We start from the raw sequence: 22,566 nt of genomic DNA on the forward strand, positions 1-22,566 counted from the left end.
CCAAGTAATTCAGCCTTTAAAGTATATGGGCCTGGGCTACAGTTATTCTTGTAACTACAAAATTATGTGTTGTGTGCAATCATCACTTAAGATAATTTGGGTTGCAAGCAAGAAAAAAACCCAGTCTAGATTGGCATAACCAAGAAAGGGACTTTATAGGCTCATATAACTGAAGGACTCAACATTGTCACCAAGGACCTATTTTTTATAGGTCTATTCTGACTTTCCCTGGAAATAGCTTTGGTGTCCCCCAAAGGCTATCATGTGCCTTCTTATTTGTACACAGGAAGAAAGAAAAAGTCTATAACCCAGGATTCCCAGAAAAAAGTCTTGAGATCCCTTCTGATTGGAGAGGAACATACCATGCCTAATGAACCCCTATGACCAGGAACATGAATGTGCTGACACACCTGGAGCTGGGAGTACAGTCTACTTCTCTGTGTATAGGGATCTGCAGACAGAAACAAGAACCCATGGAAGGAGGGAATGGATGTAGGGGAGATATCCACAAATTCCCTATATATTTTTTAGCTACTCAACACAGGGCCAGACACCATCAGTGCACAGTAACTGTGAGATTCCTCAAAATAAGCCTCTTCCTATGGATATTCAAACAAGAGCAGAATCTAGACTTCTGTTCCTTTGGTCACCAGTGTCCACTCCCTGTATTCCTAATGGTTACCACACCTCTGCTCTTCAGTAAAGTCCTGTCTGTTTCAAGCATAACCACACCTTTGGTTATTTTGTTTTAAACCTTGAAAAATTCTTGGAGTCCTTAGGCCAGCCAGTGGCTTCCCCCACCCCAGCCTCCTTTCTGTTTAGGGTAGAGTTAGATCAAAAGCACTGAGTCTCATTAGGGGTCAGCTCCCTCCTCACATGACTCCCCTGGATCCGTGGGGGCTTCCCACTGTGAGTGACTGACTCTTCTGGCAGTAGTGAAGCCCGAGCTTTTGGAAATTGGGGTCACACTGTCTTTCACTCCTCCTCTCTTTTCCCTATCCTCAAAGACAAAGATTGAGAATAGGCCTTCTTTCCTCTTCCCTGTCTCCTATGGCCTTCCTTCATCCCTCTGCACATGCTCAGTGCTCTCACTGGCCTACAGCATTCCTTGCAGACTGCATCCATGGCAACCTGCTGGGCAACCAAGAGTCAGTTGGGCTGAAGCACTGGGCCCCAACTGTCAGAAGGTATCTGAGACTGAGGCAGAGGCTGGGTTTCAAGCTGTGAGTAAGTCCCTTTGGAGTTAAAACTATAAAGGGCAGGACTGATTCTAACAGGGCTCTGGTGGGCTGAAGCAGCTAAGTTTGATCTTGAGTCCTGAGTGGCAACTGTGGCTCTGACCCTGAGAACTCAGCTCCAACAGGTAGCCAGGTTAGGAAGGGAGTTTTTGGCTGGGGTTGGGGTAGTTTGTCATCAGGGTTAGAGTTTGTGAAGAGAAGAGTGGGCTTATCCCTGCCACTGGGGAGAAAAAAGAAAGAAAAAACATACTGAGCTTATAGTCAGCTGCTTTCCATGTCTGCCGAGGTTAAGTGAGCACCCAGCCTAAGGATTTAAAGCTGGTTTCTCTAAAACCACAATTCCTGCTCTTACAACCCCTCCTATCTCCTGAGCTGAGGTTTCTGAGACAGATGATCCAAAGAAGAACTGGGGGTCTTGTGGGTGATGGAGGGACAAGGATGCAGCTGTCCCTGAGACAGCTAATCTGGAGGTGAGTCCCCCCCACACCAGGTGCCCTTTGCTGGGCTGTGGGCTGTAGCTCTAGTAACGCTGGTGCTTGTTCCAGGTGGTCTCTCGGAAGGCCATGCAATCCTCTACCCAGCTCGGAATGCCTTTGCCCAAATATTGCAGTGTGGCCACAACACTGAAGACCCCTGGCTGTAACTGTGCTGCTCCATTCTGGGATCTCTCCTTCACCTGCCCCTTTGCCCTCCGAGCACCCTACATCCCCAGGCACCATGCTCTCACAAGGTACCAGCATCAGCAACTCTGGAGGGAGTGGTGGCTGTTTTCTTTTCCCTTTGTTCTTAGTTCTAGATGGAGTCTCATGAGGAGAGAACTTGCTTTCTGTGTAGGCTGACAGGGCTCTTTACTGTTTGGCCTGTTGTGTGGGGTATAAGTCTATATTACCCTGGCCTAAGTGGTACTACCAGTGACCCAGGTTGCCTGGCTTTTGTCCTTCCCTGGGCTTTACCTTAGTGGCTTCTCACTCTAATTGTGGCTTTCACAATTGGCATCTGTGAGAGAAGGCTTTCAGCGATGACCAGTTCCAAAGTTTCTAACTCATTTTGCCATCAACTATAAGACTTGCTGTGGCAATGAGACTTAGAATTTCTAAAACCAACAACTAAAGTGGTATATCTAGGTTCTCCCCAGATCCCCTCAGTATTCATCCTATATGAATTTCAATTGTCATCAGGGTTAAGTTTTGTGAAGGAAAAAACAGGTTTACTCCCAGAAGTCCCACCTCTGGGTTGGAGGAAGGAGGAAAACACTAACATACATTGAGCTACTTATATGCAAGGCACTTTCCGTGTTTATCTGCTGAGCAGTAACTGAAGTGCAGAGATTAACTGAGCACACAGCTGAGGGGCTTATAAGACAATTGAAAATCCTCAACTGTTCAGGATTTTTCTGAATAATATCCTCAGTCATTTGTTTAAAGTGTGACTACAAAGGGGCCAAGCAACCTCAGCCTATAGCTGTTACAAATTGTGTAAATTCCAGGGATCAGTCCATGCTACTGAACATTATTAGTCTGCCTGGGTTAGCAACAGACTTTTAGTGCTCCTTTTTTCGATTCACCTATTTCTACCATCCTGTTTAAGTCCAAATTAAGCATCTTTGTGTTCATTGTTGTCTACAAAACAGTTTCTTTAAAAACCTTAACCCTCAGGCAACAGCTCCCCCATACCAGCTGGCCCTGCCCACCCGCTCCTTTTCTGCACTGGCCTCTCCTTTTCTGCACCACAGCACCTTAGGCAGCTCCTCTGTGCTGCCTCTGCTCCTGCACTAATTCATCCTTCTGAGCCCCTAATGCCAAGTGCTTTACAACTTTGCTCCTTTGGCATTGCAGTCTACACTTCCTTTCCTCATTCTGAAATCTCATATATAGCTTTAGGGTTTACCTCGTGGTACCCTTTTCTGGTCTGTATTTTTAGTTTCAGAACAAACATTAATTAATTTGAATGTATCAAGGATAATTATGTTTTGGTTATCTTGGAACTATTTCCAATTTAAAAATTATGGTTCCCTTCACTGTCCTTACCATTTGTCCTTCCCAAAAAGCTTACCTTATCTTACTAGAAGTCATAGATAGCCACATTCCTCATGGATTACTATTCCACATACGCTAATGTGAATTCACACGCCTTGGCACTCCTCAGATCTGTGAAAAGTGGTCCTTAATGTTTTGGAGGTTGTTGTTCATCCCCCTAAATTTGCTTTTTTCCAGGTATTCTTCTTATCACCAGTATCTCCACATTGCTGACCCAGCATGGCAGGGGCCTGGATGGCTGGGAAGAGTTGGAGGTGCCACTGACACTTGGGTCCTGGCTAGAAGGGAACCAGATGGCTTTTATTACCTGGCTCAAATAAAGGCAGCTCCAGAGGCAAGTCCCTGACTCCCAGCATCCCCCTAGTACACTCCTCTAGGTGATCCTATTCTATCTGATTAGTCTTAGCTACTAAGTGTGTCCAGCAGTTCAGTTTCTTAGATAAGCACAGGTCTCCCATAGCCAGACTGTAGAAGTGAACATAGAGTATCAGTGAGCATATTAGTTTGCTAGAGCTGTGTGCACACAAACTGAGCAGCTTAAATAATAGAAGTCAGTTGTCTCACATTTCTTGAAGTCCAGGTATTGGCAGCATTTGGTTCTTTCTAAGGGCTCTAAGGAATAATCTGTTTCCTGCCCCTCTCCTAGCTTCAGTGTTTGCTAGTAGTCTTTGATATTCCTTGGCTTGCATCACACTGATCTCAGCCTTCAACTTCATATGGCGTTTTCCCTGAGCATGTTTCTGTCCAAATTTCCCTCTTTTATAAGAACATCAGTCACATTGGTTGGGGACCTTCCATGATTATTATGACCTCATCTTAACTAATTTTAACCTGTAATAATCATATCCCTTCCCAAAAAAAGTCATATTATGAGATGGTGAATTTTGGAGAAAGGGAAACACAATTCAACACATAACAGTAAAGAAAATGTACATTTAAAGTACTTTGCTCAGGAAAATCAGTGTATTGAATTGTTGCCACTTGCCTAGAGAAAAGGAGAAAAACATGCCTTTAGGCACACGTGGGTTCCTGTTCCTGCACACAGAGGCTCATTCCTGGCACACTAGGAACCTGATCTGGACTTTACTTCAGGGGCTTCTTACCTCTTTGGGACTTTTCAAAGTCAGACTTTGTAAATTGATGGAAGGAGGATAATGTGAATTCTCAAAAAATATGAATTATAGGATTTCCAATCAGAAGTCATTTTACTATTTTCAAGCAACTAGTAGATCAATTCAAATGTTAGCAGAATTTTGCTACTATACAGGTCCTGTTTTGTGATTGGTTTAAATTATTTATAACTTGATTTTCTCTTCAAAATCATATTGAGTACTCAAACCAACTTCTATTTTGAATTAGCTGAAGTACTTTTTCTGTTGTATACTATTTATTTACTTAAACCTTCCCTCTTGCTGCTGGTAGCTTGGGGACTGCCCTCTGGCCACAATCACACCTAGCCCATGTGGGCCTCATAAATCAATGATGAACTATCCCCAGTTGGTTTTAGACTCTGGAACACATTTGGCAGTATTGGAAGGAGAGAAAAGTCCAGAGAACCCAGGTTACTCCTGGGAATTGTAGACCAAATATTTGGTTGGAGGAAAGAAAAATAAGAGAACAGAAAGAGAAAGACAGAATGTGGTAATAAATAAGGGTTGCCCATTGCAGGAAGTAGAGAGAACAATAGTCCCATTACCCTCCCTGTCTCCACTTCTTTCATCTCTAAGCAGCACTGCCCCAGTCCTGACCTTTATTTGAAGGGTCCTTACTCTTGGTAAGGAAGAACCTTGGCCTGGTTCTGGGTCATTGTAGGGAATCTGGGTGCTCCCTATTGTACTTTCTAATGCCAAATCTTACTCTGTTGTCTTTCCCATAGTTAGAAAAGCAGGGGATTCTGCTTGTGGAATATGAAGTTCCCCTTGTAATGTGCCCAAACCTGCCACCCCAGAAGCAGAGTGTGGTCTTAGAAGAAGATGTCATTCAACTCTCACCATCCAGAGACTATTCACTGCAACCTGGGGACAAGGTGCTGGCACCCTGGGAGGCAGACCGACAGCGGTATGGTCCTGGCACTGTTCTCTTAGGCTTGGAGACAAAAGATCCTCAGAGAGGTAAGGGAAGCTTCTCTGACCCATCAGTCCCCAGAAGGAGCCAGGCTGGGGATAAAGCCAGAGCATATAGACTGAAAGCCATTAAAGAAAGAATCTTGGGGCTGGGGCTCAGCAGTAGAGTGCTCGCCTAGCATGTGTGAGGCACTGGGTTCGATTCTCAGCACCACATAAAAATAAATAAATAAAATAAAGGTATGGTATCCAACTACAACTAAAAAATATTTTTTAAAAAAGAATCTTTATGCCATCACTTGCTGCTTAACTTGGGGGTAGCAACAGATGCATGTTCATAACTTTTATATTTTAGGGAAAATAACTCCCAACTACCATTAGCTGAACCACAGTGTGGTGGGATTATTCCTGGATTCACACCAGGAGTCACCATTCATCCCTCACCAAGTCCTCTAGGGTCTAGGACTGAAGCCCACAGGTCTATAAGGAAGTGGTGATCAGGGGCCCATGAGGATGTCACTCTTGCCTCAGGGGTAAGGGCTTTATAAGTTTTTACCCCCAGAAAGTTGAGAAATTATTTTTTCAAAGAGAAACTTTCTTGGGTGACTCCTCTGAACCCTGGTTTTTGGCATGGGTGGGAGTGTTTATCAGTCAGCTGAGGTTGTATTTTATGAGGGCTACAGCTTTCTCAGGCGCCAACACTTGAACAGGATCTCAGAGAAGGGTGTGTGAGGATCCAGGCAACAGAGCAGAGAATTCAGCTGAGGCTTTTTGCCTTTGTGGATGGGAGAACTCTTATTATTCTAACCCAAAGAAGAGGTAATTGTAACAAAATGTTGTTTTTTTCTGTTATTTAGCATCAAAGGAAGAAATCACTGTTCACTTCTGGAATGGCAAGACAGCTAAAGTACCTCAAGGTGGGGTCAGGTGGGTGCCCCCTGCTGCCTGGAAGAAGGTTGTGGAGAGGCTGCACTGGCCTTGCACCAGGGAGGACCTCAGTCCGCTCCTCTGGGCCCCTTGCTGCTCTCTGTTGGGGCCAGTCACTGGATGCACCACCAACCTGCCTCCTCTGGATGCTCCTTTCCTGTGCCCTCCCTGCCAACCCCATGCCTGCTGCCGGCTGCTGTGCCAGGGCTGCTTCTGCTGCTGTTCCTTGATGGGCCCCACCTGGTGGCCTCTAACTAGGACTTCAGAGATCACAGCCAGGGAATTCCTGGAGTCAGGACTGAAGCCCACAGCACAACTTTTGCCTCTGGAGGGTTCTAAAGAGGAGGCAGTAGCAGTGCATGCTCCCATGGCTGTTTCTTCCTCCTCCCCTTCTTCTTGTGAAGAGTCAGATAATGAGCTGGAGATGGGCCTTCCCCAGAAACTGATGGTGAACAGCGCAGTCAACACTGACCCCATCCTTCCTGAGAAGTGTTGGAGGCAGAGTGGCCCCTGCCAGCCTGAGTGGAGGTATTGGAGGAGGAATGGATCTGAACCACGTCCTGGGAAACCAGGTAAACCAAAGGCACTGCGTTGTCTTCCAAGATAGGTCTGAGGCTCCCCATCCATGTGTGTCTTAGCAATTGGATGCACCTGTCCACTCTGTTGGGCTTGGGAGTAATACTTTGGAGACCAGCCAAGTGGAAGGGGAGACTATGAGAAGACAGAAGTTATAGGGTTCCATTTAAACTGAGAGAGGAAGGATGGGCTATCCTTTGTGCTAAGGTTTGATATTTTTTTCTTTCTTTACCAATCTCTTTTGAGAGGAAACTGCCATTGTCCATGTTTGCTCCCTCCTTTTTTTTCCCCTGGAGGCCTTGATTTTTCTCTAGTTGAACAGTTAAAAATGCCTCCAGGTGTTGAGATTTGAGTTGAGGCCATGAGAAGCATAGAAATAGGTCCTTAAAAACATTGGTCATCAGGCCACATTCTCCAGATGAGCCCCATAGTAAGTCAAAATGGGAAGGACAAAGCACGACCTCATGCAATTCTTTACAACTAATAGAGGAAACCATGCTAAATTGTCATGCTGCCATTCCCAAGCTTCTTTACTTCGAACTGAGGACTATGACATGGCTTGATGTATTTGAGAAGCAGCATATTATTAATCTGCTCCAGACCCATTCTATCTAAATTCCTAATAGGGCCTAGAAAGAACAGAAGCCTAGGTCAATTGGCAGAGCTGTGTGGAGAAGGGGGCCTGGATAAGCCCAGCCTTAGGCTAGATTCTTGGAGCCCTGGAGACACTGATTTAATGTTCATTGCAGAGGCATCTGGGGCAGGCATACTGTGAGCACTAAAGAACATCACTGCTAAGGGCTTAGGGGTCTCTAGCCACTGCCCACAATGGGACTCACAGGGAGTCCTTATTTGGAGCCATTGCCTTATTTCTAGGATAGCTCAGCTAGAAGGACTGCTCAGCCCATGAGGATGTCACTCTTGCCCCAGGGGTAAGGGCTTTATAAGTTTTTACCTCCAGAAAGTTGAGAAATTATTTTTTCAAAAAGAAACTTTCTTGGGTGACTCCTCTGAACCCCTGGTTTTTGGCATAGGTGGGAGTGTATATCAGTCAGCTGTAGTTGTATTTTATGAGGGTTGCAGCTTTCTCAGGTTTCCAAGCTGTGGGATCTTTTCCCCACCTCTGATAGGGAAACAGAAGCATAACAATTCACTTATGGTCAGCTGAGATCTTCCTCCTCTCTCCAAGAGGAAACTGTGTATTGAAAATATAAGGTGGAGGGGAAAGGCCTTGAACTTCGATGAAATGGATCACTCTGTTCTCACAATGGTAAGCCTTGGCAACAGCTACTTGGAAACAGCTCTAAGATCTGCCCTCCCAATGAGTGATAACATAAAAAAATGGTGCCAAAATTGTTTTTGTACAAACTTTTCCATAGCTTCTACTGTCTCTTGCTTCAGCACAGCCTGGAGAAACAAAATCTGTACTTATCCAACAGAAAAGTTGGTGGGAACAATTGAGATAGCACCAGGCCTAGCACAAGAGAAGGGAACAATAAAAGGGCGACCAGAGGCTACATGGTAGTCAGGCCTCAGTTACCATGTCTGCATTCTGCGGCTGTGGCTTGCTCCATGGCAATCTCTAGAATGGTTCCAAATTAAAATCCAAATTTTCCCTGGCTCTACACATTCACCACTCTTATCTCCACTGCCCAAAGTCACTTAAAACCTATATTTAGTCTCTCTCCCCATCAATACATTTTAAACAGATTCAATCCATTACCCCCCAATTCTAATAATTGACTGTAAAGAAGATAAATATACTATCTTTTTAAGTACTGTTTCTTTTGCTATGCCTCAGGGAAAGTTAATTCCAGGTCTGAACCCTGAGCATCATCAGGCATGTTCCCTAATCTTTGGACAGCAGGCCTGAGATGGGGCCTTGAGAAGGGGGCCATCCCCAGCCCTTGTCACAGATGCAATACTGACTGTCAGCTAAGTAGAAAAGTTGAAGTGTATCAAACCATGTATAGACCACGGCTGGAAACAATGACAAATTACAGCTTTATTCTCCCCTCCAGACTTTAAAGAAAATGTGCTGCTTTGCTTCTCCTAAATGATTGGTATTTAATCAGTACTAGATATCAGTACTTGATCTGACAGTATTTGATCTGACAGCATTTGATCTCAGTGCGGTCAAACACTAAAGCTTGATGGTCTTCAGCCTGCCTCTTATGAAACCTCTTAGTTTCTTTCAGCATAGGCAGCAAGAGGTCACTGATCCCAGAAATCCTAGGGAGGCAGATTGTGGGTTGCCATCCCTCATGGTGCTCGCTTCCCTGAAGACTGAAACGGGATTCAATCTGCAATATTAAAAAATTTAAGAATTCCTCCCTTTTTAGATTGTTCTTCTGTTCCACAGAAGTTCCATTAGATTTTTGTCTCATTTAACTCTTTTTTTTAAAATAAATTGTCGATGAACACGATACCTTTATTTATTTATGTGGTGCTGAGAATTGAACCCAGTGCCTCATATGTGCTAGGCAAGCACTCTACCATTGAGCCACTACCCCAGCCCATTATTCAACTTCTTAAAACTTATTTTTTAAAACCATCAGCCTACTATCTTTCCTTTGTAATCAATGTTATTGATTAGTGAAGGAGTAGAAGCTTCTTCAATTAGAGGCAACTGGTTAATTTGTTTCCTCTATTGGCTGTTTAAAAGAACTCTGATAACTTCTTCCCTCCCAACTCCAAATTTGGGTATTAGATAATGACCTTTCCTCAAAAAAATAATGGCCAGAAGTGATTAACAAAGTTTATTTCTCTTTAAAGATACAGAATATGGATTTCCAGTTTTCCCAGCACCATTTGTTGAAGATGCTATCCTTCCTCCATTGCATGCTTTTAGCCCCTTTATCAAATATAAGATAGTTGTAGTTTTGTGGATTGGTTTCTGTGTCCTCTATTCTGTACCATTGGTCCACCCGCCTGTTTTGGTACCAGTACCATGCTGTTTTTGTTACTATTGCTCTGTAGTATAGTTTGAAGTCTGGTATCACTATACCGCCTGATTCACACTTCCTGCTTAGCATTGTTTTTGCTATTCTGGGTCTTTTATTTTTCCATATGAATTTCATGATTGCTTTCTCTATTTGTACAAGAAATGCTGTTGGGATTTTGATTGGCATTGCATTAAACCTATAGAGAACTTTTGGTAATATTGCCATTTTGATGATGTTAGTTCTGCCTATCCATGAACAGGGTATATTTTTCCATCTTCTAAGATCTTCTTCTATTTCTCTCTTTAGGGTTCTGTAGTTTTCATTGTATAAGTCTTTCACCTCTTTTGTTAGGTTGATTCCCAAGTATTTTATTTTTTTTGAAGATATTGTGAATGGAGTGGTTGTCCTCATTTCCATTTCAGAGGATTTGTCGCTGATATACAGCAATGCCTTTGATTTATGCGTGTTGATTTTATATCCTGCCACTTTGCTGAATTCATTTATTAGCTCTAATAGTTTCTTTGTAGACCCTTTTGGGTCTGCTAGGTATAGAATCATGTCATCTGCAAATAGTGATAATTTAAGTTCTTCTTTTCCTATTTTGATGCCTTTAATTTCTTTCGTCTGTCTAATTGCTCTGGCCAGTGTTTCGAGAACTATGTTGAACAGAAGTGGTGAGAGAGGGCATCCCTGTCTTGTTCCAGATTTTAGAGGGAATGCCTTCAATTTTTCTCCATTCAGAATGATGCTAGCCTGAGGCTTAGCATAGATTGCTTTTACAATATTGAGGTATGTTCCTGTTATCCCTAGTTTTTCTAGAGTTTTGAACATAAAGGGATGCTGTACTTTGTCGAATGCTTTTTCCGCATCTATCGAGATGATCATATGGTTCTTATTTTTAAGTCTGTTGATGTGGTGAATAACATTTATTGATTTCCGTATATTGAACCAGCCTTGCATCCCAGGGATGAATCCTACTTGATCATGGTGCACAATTTTTTTGATATGTTTTTGTATCTGATTCACCAGAATTTTATTGAGGATTTTTGCATCTAGGTTCATTAGAGATATTGGTCTGTAGTTTTCTTTCTTTGAAGTGTCTTTGTCTGGTTTAGGTATCAGGGTGATGTTGGCCTCGTAGAATGAATTTGGAAGTTCTCCCTCTTTTTCTATTTCCTGAAGTAGCTTGAAAAGTATTGGTATTAGTTCCTCTTTAAAGGTTTTGTAAAACTCTGCTGTATACCCATCCAGTCCTGGGCTTTTCTTAGTTGGTAGTCTTTTGATGGTTTCTTCTATTTGCTCAATTGATATTGGTCTGTTTAGGTTGTCTATATCTTCCTGACTCAATCTGGGCAGATCATATGACTTAAGAAATTTATCTATGCCTTCACTATCTTCTAATTTATTGGAGTATAAGGATTCAAAATAATTTTTTATTATCTTCTGTATTTCTGAAGTGTCTGTTGTGATATTGCCTTTTTCATCCCGTATGCTAGTAATTTGAGTTCTCTCTCTTCTTCTCTTTGCTAGCATGGCTAAGGGTCTGTCGATTTTGTTTATTTTTTCAAAGAACCAACTTTTAGTTTTGTCAATTTTTTCAATTGTTTCTTTTGTTTCGATTTCATTAATTTCAGCTCTGATTTTAATTATTTCTTGCCTTCTACTTCTTTTGCTGTTGTTTTGCTCTTCTTTTTTCTAGGATTTTGAGATGAAGTATGAGATCATTTATTTGTTGGTTTTTTCTTTTTTTAAGGAATGAACTCCACGCAATGAATTTTCCTCTTAGAACTGCTTTCAATGTGTCCCATAGATTCCGATATGTTGTGTCTGTGTTTTCATTTATCTCTAAGAATTTTTTAATTTTCTCCTTGATGTCTTCTATAACCCATTGATCATTCAGTAACCTATTGTTCATTCTCCAAGTGATGTATGCTTTTTCCTTCCTTCTTTTATCGTTGATTTTCAGTTTCATTCCATTATGATCAGATAAGATGCATGGTATTATCTCTACTCCTTTATATTGTCTAAGAGTTGCCCTGTGACATAATATATGATCTATTTTTGAGAAGGATCCATGTGCTGCTGAGAAAAAAGTGTAACTGCTTGATGTTGGGTAGTATATTCTATATATGTCAATTAAGTCTAAGTTATTAATTGTGTTATTGAGTTCTATAGTTTCCTTATTCAACTTTTGTTTGGAAGATCTGTCCATTGGTGAGAGAGGTGTGTTGAAGTCTCCCATGATTATTGTATGGTGGTCTATTAGACTCTTGAACTTGAGAAGAGTTTGTTTGATGAACATAGCTGCACCATTGTTAGGGGCATATATATTTATGATTGTTATGTCTTGTTGGTGTATGGTTCCCTTGAGCAGTAAGATTGGCAGCCATTATGAAGTCAAACAACAACAAGTGCTGGCGAGGATGTGGGGAAAAGGGTACACTTGTACATTGCTGGTGGGACTGCAAATTGGTGCAGCCAATTTGGAAAGCAGTATGGAGATTTCTTGGAAAGCTGGGAATGGAGCCACCATTTGACCCAGCTATTCCCCTTCTCGGTCTATTCCCTAAAGACCTAAAAAGAGCATGCTACAGGGACACTGCTACATCGATGTTCATAGCAGCACAATTCACAATAGCAAGACTGTGGAACCAACCTAGATGCCCTTCAGTAGACGAATGGATTAAAAAAATGTGGCATTTATACACAATGGAGTATTACTCTGCATTAAAAAATGACAAAATCATAGAATTTGCAGGGAAATGGATGGCATTAGAGCAGATTATGCTAAGTGAAGCTAGCCAATCCCTAAAAAACAAATGCCAAATGTCTTCTTTGATACAAGGAGAGTAACTAAGAACAGAGTAGGGACGAAGAGCATGAGAAGAAGATTAACATTAAACAGGGATGAGAGGTGGGAGGGAAAGGGAGAGAGAAGGGAAATTGCATGGAAATGGAAGGAGACCCTCAGGGTTATACAAAAGTACATACAAGAGGAAGTGAGGGGAAAGGGAAAAATAATACAAGGGGGACAAATGAATGACAGTAGAGGGGGCAGAGAGGGAAGAGGGGAGGGGAGGGGAGGGGGGATAGTAGAGGATAGGAAAGGCAGCAGAACACAACAGACACTAGTATGGCAATATGTAAATCAATGGATGTGTAACTGATGTGATTCTGCAATCTGTATATGGGGTAAAAATGGGAGTTCATAACCCGCTTGAATCAAAGTGTGAAATATGATATATCAAGAACTATGTAATGTTTTGAACAACCAACAATAAAAAATAAATAAATAAATAAAAATAAAGATACAGAATAATACCAGCAGCTTACAGATGCTTAAGTTCAGTGACCCTTAATGTAGTTCCACTTGTCATAAAGACCAATCTCATCAAAATTGTAGCATATTCACCATATCTAATTATTTTTTATTTAGGAACAAGAGGTTGCAACATCTGGAAAGAGAAGGACAACAAACAGCAGAAAGTACAAACTGCAGTAGTGAGGACTACCAAGGAGCTGACCCTGAAAGCAACCAATATGAAGCCACTGCAGACCCTGCCAGAGGAAGCTGAACATAGAAAACTAAGTCAGGGACACATCCAAGGGACAAGAATTCCCAAGAATTCAAACTAAAAGCCCTGGGTGGTCTAGGTAAAGCAGAATGGCTGAGAAGGGTCATTTCAGGGGCTCCTTACATAGTTCAATCTGTCTGGAGTCACAATCACTGTGTGAGTTTTAAAACCCAGGGCTCCCTTTTCCAGAAAATTGTATTCATAATTTTGTATATAATTTCAGAAGGCTTATAGAAACCATGAAACTCATCATCAGTTTCTTGTGGGAAGGGAGGTACAAGGAAGGCTCTCCATTTAAATAATGCTGTCCCATGACATTAGACACAGGTGTGCTTTAGTAGGCCTTCTGTCTAGGTGAGTCTGTTCCTTGCAGGAGTGCTATTATAGATCTATTTAAAACTTTATTTTTGTCAGATAATATGTAGCATTTTTCCTAAGGAAAGATTAGCTATGTTCAAAATGATATGATTCAATAGGCTGTTGGTGTGATATAAAGTCTTGGGATATATCAATGACTTTTTAAAAAATTAAATCCAAATGATTCTTGGATTTAAATCCAGTGATTTTTGATCCTTAAAATTTTTAAAATATTTAAAAATATATTTTTTTTAGTTGTAGATGTACACAATAGCTTTATTTTTATTTTTATGTGGTGCTGAGGTTTGAATCCAGTGCCTCATGTGTGCAAGGCAAGTGCTCTACCACTGCGCTACAACCCCAGCCCTTGATCCTTAGAATTTTAGCATGAGACTCAGGATTTTTCTTTCAAAGGATTATGATGGTAAATACCTAACGAAGAGTTATAAAGAGTGGCTGACAAGACCTTCTTCAATGGAAGGTAGAACACAGGCTGCAGGTGAGAATCAAGTAAGCAGCAGCATCTTCACCCCATTAAGACTTCCCTGCAGATGAGCAGCAGGAAGGCACCACTCATAAGGGGCACAGGAGCCAGTGGCTCTGTCTGGTGGCACTGCTTGAGAATGCCACTTCCACAGAGGCCACTTTGGAAGACCCATAGTAGACCTGCTTTGGGCAAATGTCTCCACAGCATCTCTGCTGTCTTTTCATAAAACCTACAGTTGTACATGGGGAACATTGACCTCTTTTTAATAGCAATAAAATGAATTCTCTGTTTCCAAATCTTTCCCTTTATTATCATAATTAGACTTTACTTGGAAAGCTAGTAGTAAAAACTGTTCAGACAGCATCATCACATTATTACTTTTAGGCAAAGGAGGATGGGGGACTCTCAAGTTAAAATGGGACTGAAAGAGACAGATTCCAGTTCCCAAGAAGGCTGGCCTCTACAGTCAGCACTAAAAGCAGGATTAATGTGTAGTTTTTAAGAAAATCATATGGTGACTTTATTCTCCTTGCTACTTAAAAAAGAGTGATGTGATAGCAGTGAAGGCCAACATCATACAGGGAAGACCAAGTCCACACTTTGTCCTGAATCAACTGCTACTACATGAGTCTTCTTGGTCAAGGCAGTTGAGCCCACAGTGACAGAATAGGTCCCTGGATATACTTCTATGTAGAGGTCCTTTGAGATGTTCTCAGCCTGAAAGGAAAAGAAGACACCATAAAGAATTTATATCTCAATGCCAACACAGCACCTCCACTAGGCTACCTTTGTGCCAGAGGTATGATGGAATAAAGGACTGATGGAGGAGATAGAAGTTCTGTTTTCAAGGCTCAGTTTGGTCATACAATAGCAATGTCATTTAGATAAACCTCAGCCTTTCCTTAAGCTTGTTTCCTTATTTCGAAAGTTGTGATAATATCCACCTCACAAATAAGCAGAAAACACTTTGTGAATGTTAAAGTGTTATAGAAATATGAAGGATTATAAAAGAACACTCTAGTTGGGGTAAGAATTAGGCAGAGGGACAGACTAATGGTCATTGTTTTGCACTTGTAAGCAGAGATTGACAGTAATGACAAGGTCCCTAGGATAATGGGAAACATTCTTTTTTATTGTGTTTTGCTAAATTTGTTATCAAGAAGATTAAGCACTTCTTTTCTCCTAAAGCTAAAAACAATATGAATGGATGTCACTGAAGCAGCAAGTAGCTGGAGGAATGGTTCTACGCTGGAAGCTGGAGTTAATGAGTTTAGAGCTGATCTGAGTGCAAATCATTTTATGAAATAAACTTCATACATGGTTGGGAAGTGGATCATGGCAGGTGTGCAGGCAGAAAATGGTTTCAGTAAAGAAGGCAAAAAGATAGAAGTCACAAACCAGAAAAGAGCCAGTAACAGCAAAGTGTCAGCTATGATGCTCATTTATGTTTGGTGAATATTCAGAAGGAGATACACCAGGAAAAATGAAACTACTGACCACCAGCAAATCCACCAGCAAGAATAAATATTTATGAAACTCTCCCTGCCTTGGCCTTCAGATAGATTTGAAGCTGACTTTACAAAAGTTATTTTATGTTATATCCTTGTATTCCCAGTTACTGCAAAACTGGAGGTCTATTATTTAACAAATGTGAATATATATGACAATGCCCTAATTATAAAAAGATGCTCTGTAATTAAGATTAACACTGGGGTAAGACTATATCTGTGACTCCAACACTAAAGAACATCAGGAAGATTAGCATCACCTAAAATCAGCAATGATGGAGGCATCTAAGCCTAATGATTTATATTTGTACTAGAAACAGAATATTCTTAGTTGCTACTAATGCTATTATATTCCAAATCATGACTCCCAGCAAACTGAATATAAACAAAAAGAAATTTATTGTAGCAACATGCTGAAGTTCCTTTCCTCAGAATTCCAGCCCTTCCAAGTTCCAAAAGATTCTTTGAGGCTCATAAACTAATGAGTAATTTTTTTTTAAATATTTATTTTTTAGTTTTCAGCAGACACAACATCTTTGTTTGTATGTGGTGCTGAGGATCGAACCTGGGCCGAACGCATGCCAAGCGAGGGCGCTACCGCTTGAGCCACATCCCCAGCCCACTAATGAGTAATTTACCCAAAAAATGAAATACTCATCATTATACATTTTTTAGAGAAAATGGAAACATGCTTTTAAATGTTTTGGAACCTGATATCTCACCAAATGTATATGTTTCAGAGTTTTAGCAACAGTTGCACTTTATAAAAGCAAGCAAGGTCAGGCCCTCCTGCTGCTTGAACAGATGGTGAAATTCCAGCAGGACCCAGTGCCAGCCCAGCTGAGCCTTAGGAAAGGAGATGTGAATACTTCACATTCTTTCCAACCACAGCTATGAATTCAGGCACAAAGAGCATGTCTGAAATTTTGAAAGAAGGATACCAATAAAACACAACTTTACACTGAACCAAAATTTTGTTCACCTTCCTTGAGTGTAAAATCATCACAACTTGAAAATTCTACAGATTCAATACAAACAGCCCTATAGTTAACAGGTCAAATGGTTCATGGAATTGCAATGGTTGTGAAGCACAGCACACTAGCAGCTCTGTACTCACCGGCTGGGATGACTCTGCAGCATGTGCTAATGTTTCATAGATGCTTCCTGAACTGAGGGATGTCTTTTCTCTGTCATTTTTCTGAAGAGACAAATATTGATCAGTGCGCAAACTTTGACTTATGTGTTATAAAGAGAAATTTTCTCCGGCCTTATTAGGAGAATTCTTCTGTACACTTATTTCTAAGTTATCATCGAAGTTATTAAGGCTCTTTTTAGTGAAGTCTGAGTTATTTTTAGTCAGATGCTTACCATGATTACTTTTTATCCTTATATGGGCTTTGGAGTCAGAAAGGCCTGAATTTAAATACTATTTCCAAAGTCAGATAGATAAACCTCTTTTAATAAGCTTTAGTTTCCTAGACTATAACATGGGGCTATTTGGATTTTTGGGAGGACTGAAAGTGCACAAGTGATAACACTCAGGCAGTGCTCAGAAAGTATTCTCTTCTGTGCTTCTAGGAGTATGGGTACTAGAAGGGAACAGGCTGACAGAGCCAATTCCCTTAGAGTCACAACTTAAATTTTACATATATAGAGAAATGACTACCCAACAGGTAACAACAAAAGGTCAGGTGCACTTAAGGTGCTCTGATGAGGCCCCCAAAGGGAATCCAGGATGCAAACTCCTACAGCTCTCCATATCCCAGGAAAAAACGAGATGCCTCCAGTCTGTGCTCAGCCCTGCTTCATATCCCTGCGCTCACTGCCTATACTTTTCCTAAAACTCTTTGCTCTGATACCCCAAGGTGACCCACATGCCAGAGAAGTCAGGAGTCTGACATGAGGATTAGGATCAGACTTAAGTTTTTTGGGTACAACTAGAGGAATTCAAGAAAAACAAAATGCCTATTCTCCCCTTGAAAACTACCACCACCACCTCCCATTTAACAAGTAGAACATTTGGCTTCCCCAAAATTTGACATGTGAACAGGTTGGTAGTGAGTGAGAGGCCTGTAACTGTTACTATCTTTAGAAAAAGTATCACTTGAACCCAGGAATTCAAGACCAGCATGCACAACATAGGGAGACCCTGTCTTTTTTTTAATTTTTTAATGTTTATTTTTTAGTTTTCGGCAGACACAACATCTTTGTTTGTATGTGGTGCTGAGGATTGAACCCGGGCTGCACGCGTACCAGGCGAGCGCGCTACCGCTTGAGCCACATCCCCAGTCCCAAAGACCCTGTCTTAAAAACAAAACAAAACAAAAAAGGATTTTGAGACCCCCCTTCCCTTACACTTTTTTTTTTTTTTTTGGTCCGGGGAGGTAGGAGAGAACAGGGATTGAATCCAGGGGTGCTCTTAGTAAATAGCTGGAAATCCAGCTATATTCCCAGCCCTTTTTGTTTTTTTATTTTAAGACAAGGTCTCCCTAAGTTCAGGAGGCTGGCCTCAAACTTCTGATCTTCCTGCCTCAGCCTCTGAGTCACTGAGATTACAGGTGTGAGCCAAAGAACTTGGCTGCACTTCCTTTTTAAAAATTACCAAAAACATGATAACTATCATTATCTTAATAAGATATGTAATTATTAAAAATATCTTTTCTATCCCTTGATGCAGAAAAGGACATGTGAAGCTTTTTTTTTTTTAAGCATATTCAGCAATCCCCTAGCCCAGGATTTCTGGTTCAACTAAAGAGCCTACAGTGAAATCAGTCTTTTGGATTAGACAAATTCCTATTTCATGCTCAACACTGTAAGTTCTCTAAGGCTGCAAGTTGATATTTTTCTGTTGAGCACTATAATGCTGAGTCACACAGGCATCCAAGAGTTTAGTAGGAACTCCCCCAAACAGGTCTCACATCTTGAGAGACTGAGAGCATATTCAGGACAGTTTTGAAGACACATACCTGACCATGCCTTCTGTAAGAGTACATGTCTAGCTCCGACTTCCCTCTGTGATAACGATAGACATGGGTTGCCCCTCCTTCCTCTGCCACAGATGAATAATATTTCTAGAGAAGTAATGTGAAAGATGTTGGGTAATTAAATAGTCTGGTCAATTTTTCAGTAAATAAATAAATAAAACCTCCAATGCTTGGGCAAAGTATGGTTAAGGAGGAAGGCAAGAGAGCAAAAGTAAATCACGGGTTTTTGAGAGGCCTCTGAAGCCTTAGGCCATGTAAAGTGGCTACAGAGAAGAAAACTGCATTTGGCATTACTTTGCTGCCATCTGCTGCCTCAGTAGGGCAAGAACTCTGGCCAATTAAAGTTGGGCAGGACCATGTTCTCTGCCAGGTTAAATAATTTTTCACATCTTTGCCTCAATGTCAAATACAGATGCCCTTTCCTTTCCTCCCCTGACAAGTTCTGATGAACAGTTCCCCATTTACTAAGTCTTAGACAAGGACATGGGAAAAGAAGGGTACATTTGCTTGAGGTTTAGAAATATAGCAGGAAATGAAACATAAACCCAAGAGCTATACAACCTTTCTCCTTAGGGTTCCCATGCAGGGGAGTGGAAGGAGAGGTCTCCAGTTTAATAATAATCCAAAGGATCTGAAAACAGTTACATTTTTCTTGTCTATTTACTTCCCTCCCTCAAAGTTAACCTCAGATTTGCCCTTGATTATGACTAATGATGAAGACATCACAAGCCTGCTTGTTTTGAACATACTGTAGGGACAGTGTCCAAAGCACATTACTAGAAGAATAAGCCAGGGAAAGCACTCAGAACATGGATCTAATACCTTGTAGGGGCTGCTTCAAAATTGTGGAGGCATATCCATAATACTATCCTACATCTGTAGAAAACCGAAGGGTTCTGTTGGACCTATTCTAAACAGATTTGAACTGAACCATGAACTGAAAACCAACATGAAAAATACCAATTTGCTAAACCTCAAACCAAAGACAAATTGTATTCTTTTTATCAAATCATGAAGCAAGCATTTATCACTTCACAATAGAGCTAAAAAGTTATGGATTTTTCTACAACCACTTCAGTACAAATGAGAACATTAAAATATATTGAGTAACATCACATTGGTTGGAATACTTATTCTGGTCACAATGATTTTTTTAAAAATATTTTTTAGTTGCAGTTGGACACAATACCTTTATTTTATTTATTTATTTTTATGTGGTGCTGAGGATCGAACCAGCGCCTCGCACGTGCTAGGTGAGCCACAACCCCAGCCTCCACAATGATTTTTATAAAAGATGTAGAAATATTAAGAGTTTATTTTTTTTATCTTAATATATGAAATGAAAAAAGCAATAAAACAAGGAATCCTCTTCCTTTTCCCTTACAGATAAGTATCCTCAGAGTCAAAAAAGATTCATAAAATGTTAAGGCTAGAAAACAACAGTTTGGTGTTAATCCAAGAAGATAGAGAGTATCTTCCTTGCAGGTGATTTCCCTCAATGTTGGCTAGCCTGCCTTCAATAGTCCCTAAAAAGTACTTTAAAAATGGCCTAAGTGCATAGGTTTCAGAAGAGGAACTTAAAAAAAAAAAATTACTTTTAGTTGTTGACTGACCCTTATTTTATTCATTTATTTCTATGTGGTGCTAAGAATCAAACCCAGTGCCTCACACATGCTAGGCAAGTGCTCTACCACTGAGCCACAACCCCAGCCCCAGATGAGGGACTTTAAAACATTTGTTCACTCATTTCAATGAATGGTACCAAAACCTCACCTAAATCCTGCATCCTAGAGTTTGTGATAAATTTGCTGCTGTTCCTCTCAGTGGAAACCAAAGAAATAAACTGTAAAGGCTGGAAAGGATTTTAGAATTCTTAATTTCATGATGGGAAACTAAAATAGCTTCAGGTCCCGAAGTACTTTCTCCAGCGTATCATTGTTCTTGTCATATGTTTAGGAAAGACTGAGAGAGACTAACTGGCCAAAGACATTACAGTGGTAGAACATGGGTATGATTCTTGGGAAGTAGTTCCTGACACTAAATCACACACCCCTGACCAGGAAATTCCATCGGTCCTGTATAACCACTTTTATCACCAACAACTGCTTATGGACCCACTGGGACATAAAGTCTGATCACCAGGGATTTGAAACAAACATTACAGGTTAAGATCTAATGCAACTGTGTTTCAGTTTGTGTTTCAACATGTTTTGCTGTTGTGTGTATGTGATACTGGGGATTGTGTCTTCTGAGCTATACCCCCAGTCCTTTTTTATTTTTGAGACAGGGTCTCACTAAGCTGCCCAGGCTAGCATCCAAATTGCAATTCTCCTGCATCAGCCTCCCAAATAGCTGGGATTACAGAGTATTTGAGTTATAGGCCTGTGCCCATAATATTTCAATGAAAACTGAAAAAAAGAGGCCCAGTTACAGTTCAGAGTGATCCTATTTTTTTTTTAATCTTCAGTTCAATATTGAAAAACAACAGCAACACCCTGCAATTTGACCTGTTTTAGAATCCAACAGATATCCCCATACACGCTAGACTGAAAACTCAATGAGGGCAGAGACATTTTCTAGCTTGTTCACTATTGTATCCTCAACAATTAGAGTTAGGAATTCAATAAATATTTGTTGGATGACTTCTAACTTGGGTGCAGGCCTGGTGAACAGAAGATTCAGGAGAGTCTGAGTCTCCCTAAATTCCAGAAACATCCACATTGTGATCATCCACTGATGATCAGGGGCATGGCTTTGGTTCACATCAACTTACCCCACACTGACTTGAAGTATAGTCCATGAATTCAGCCATTGTTCTGAAGGATGCACTAAGGGTTGGGTGCCTTTCTTCTCTCTATTTGAATAAATGGCAAGTCACAAGTGAGGCCTAGGATTCCCTGATACAAAATGAAGCCATTTTGGAAACAGTCTTTTCATTTTTGGAAGTCAGTAAGAAGGATCTTACTGAGAAAGAATTTCAACTCAATAAAATAGAAATGCAATTTATTCAGGACCTAAAAAAATAAGTTTGCTATCTTTCCTCTAATATTATATAGTGTCTATGTGAGAATTTTTTGTTTGTTTAATCAACCATGGCCAAGCACTATCATTGTTCTACAACTACCCAACAAGAATCTGTCAAAAGGAGACTTTTCAAAGGATTTTTCCATTCATTGTCCTGATAGTTTCCATCTTTCCGACACGGGCAGAATCCCTCAGGCCTTTCTGTGGGGTGTGCCCATGGATGCCAGCAGGCCACCGCCTACAGAATCACTGGCTGGTCGCCCAGCACCAGGTCCTCACCTCTACTGGAAGAAAAGGCTGGGGGCCCGCTGCCAGTAGTCTTTCTTGGTAAGACCCCTCCCGGGAAAGAATCCCCATGCTGCCTTTGGGGCGCTCATGTGAATGCCAGTCCACCGCCCGCCTCTTGGCCCGCTCCAGCACTTCTTGACCCAGTCTAGCTGAGCGCTGCAGGGAACGTCTGTCCACCCCGGTCAGCATCGCCGCGACGAAACAGTTGTCCATGTCTCCCTGGGCAGGCATATATACACACAGAGGTTCAGTCGGGCTGCCGCGACGCTGCTCCAGTTCTGGGTGGGAGCCCCGGCCTCGACCTCCCCGGAGATCACCGATCCCCTTCCGCCCCCAACGCGCACTCAGCGGGCGCCCAGCCAGAGGGCGAGGCTGCGCGCGCTGGTCCCCTCCATTTCCGCATCCCCTCCCTAGGGCAGAGACCCCCTCACCAGACCCGCTTCTCAGTGCGCACGCGTCCCGCCGGAGAGGGAGGCGGGCCTGGAGCGCCAGGCGCCGGCGCAGCAGACCATTGGCGGAAGGCGGGGAGGGGCGAGGCGGCGGGGCGCGCCGCCTGGG

At 41.6% G+C, this 22,566-nt stretch overlaps 2 protein-coding genes across 5 annotated transcripts; one reads left to right on the forward strand and one right to left on the reverse strand.

The window, feature by feature from the left end:
* Positions 1 to 1,302: 1,302 nt before the first annotated feature.
* Positions 1,303 to 14,500, forward strand: C9H11orf16 (chromosome 9 C11orf16 homolog). Its single transcript, XM_027942297.2, has 5 exons — positions 1,303 to 1,968; positions 3,452 to 3,608; positions 5,151 to 5,385; positions 6,195 to 6,836; positions 13,222 to 14,500. Exons 1-5 carry the CDS (start codon positions 1,802 to 1,804, stop codon positions 13,419 to 13,421), a joined length of 1,401 nt encoding a protein of 466 aa, XP_027798098.1. The 5' UTR covers positions 1,303 to 1,801; the 3' UTR covers positions 13,422 to 14,500.
* Akip1 (A-kinase interacting protein 1) lies at positions 14,486 to 22,533 on the reverse strand. 4 transcript variants are annotated; one of them, XM_027942429.2, is made up of 6 exons: positions 22,445 to 22,533; positions 22,000 to 22,227; positions 21,470 to 21,550; positions 18,679 to 18,783; positions 16,830 to 16,910; positions 14,486 to 14,921 (listed from the first exon to the last, which is right to left on the reverse strand). In XM_027942429.2, exons 2-6 carry the CDS (start codon positions 22,219 to 22,221, stop codon positions 14,778 to 14,780), a joined length of 633 nt encoding a protein of 210 aa, XP_027798230.1. In that variant the 5' UTR covers positions 22,222 to 22,227; positions 22,445 to 22,533; the 3' UTR covers positions 14,486 to 14,777. The 4 variants fall into 4 exon arrangements, with proteins under 4 accessions (XP_027798230.1, XP_027798229.1, XP_027798228.1 ...); XM_027942428.2 differs by having other exon boundaries at positions 22,440 to 22,533; XM_027942427.3 differs by lacking the exon at positions 22,445 to 22,533 and having other exon boundaries at positions 22,000 to 22,391.
* Between the last annotated feature and the right edge of the window lie 33 nt (positions 22,534 to 22,566).

Source organism: Marmota flaviventris, chromosome 9 (assembly GCF_047511675.1).
Source record: "Marmota flaviventris isolate mMarFla1 chromosome 9, mMarFla1.hap1, whole genome shotgun sequence".
Classification (NCBI taxonomy): domain Eukaryota; kingdom Metazoa; phylum Chordata; class Mammalia; order Rodentia; family Sciuridae; genus Marmota; species Marmota flaviventris.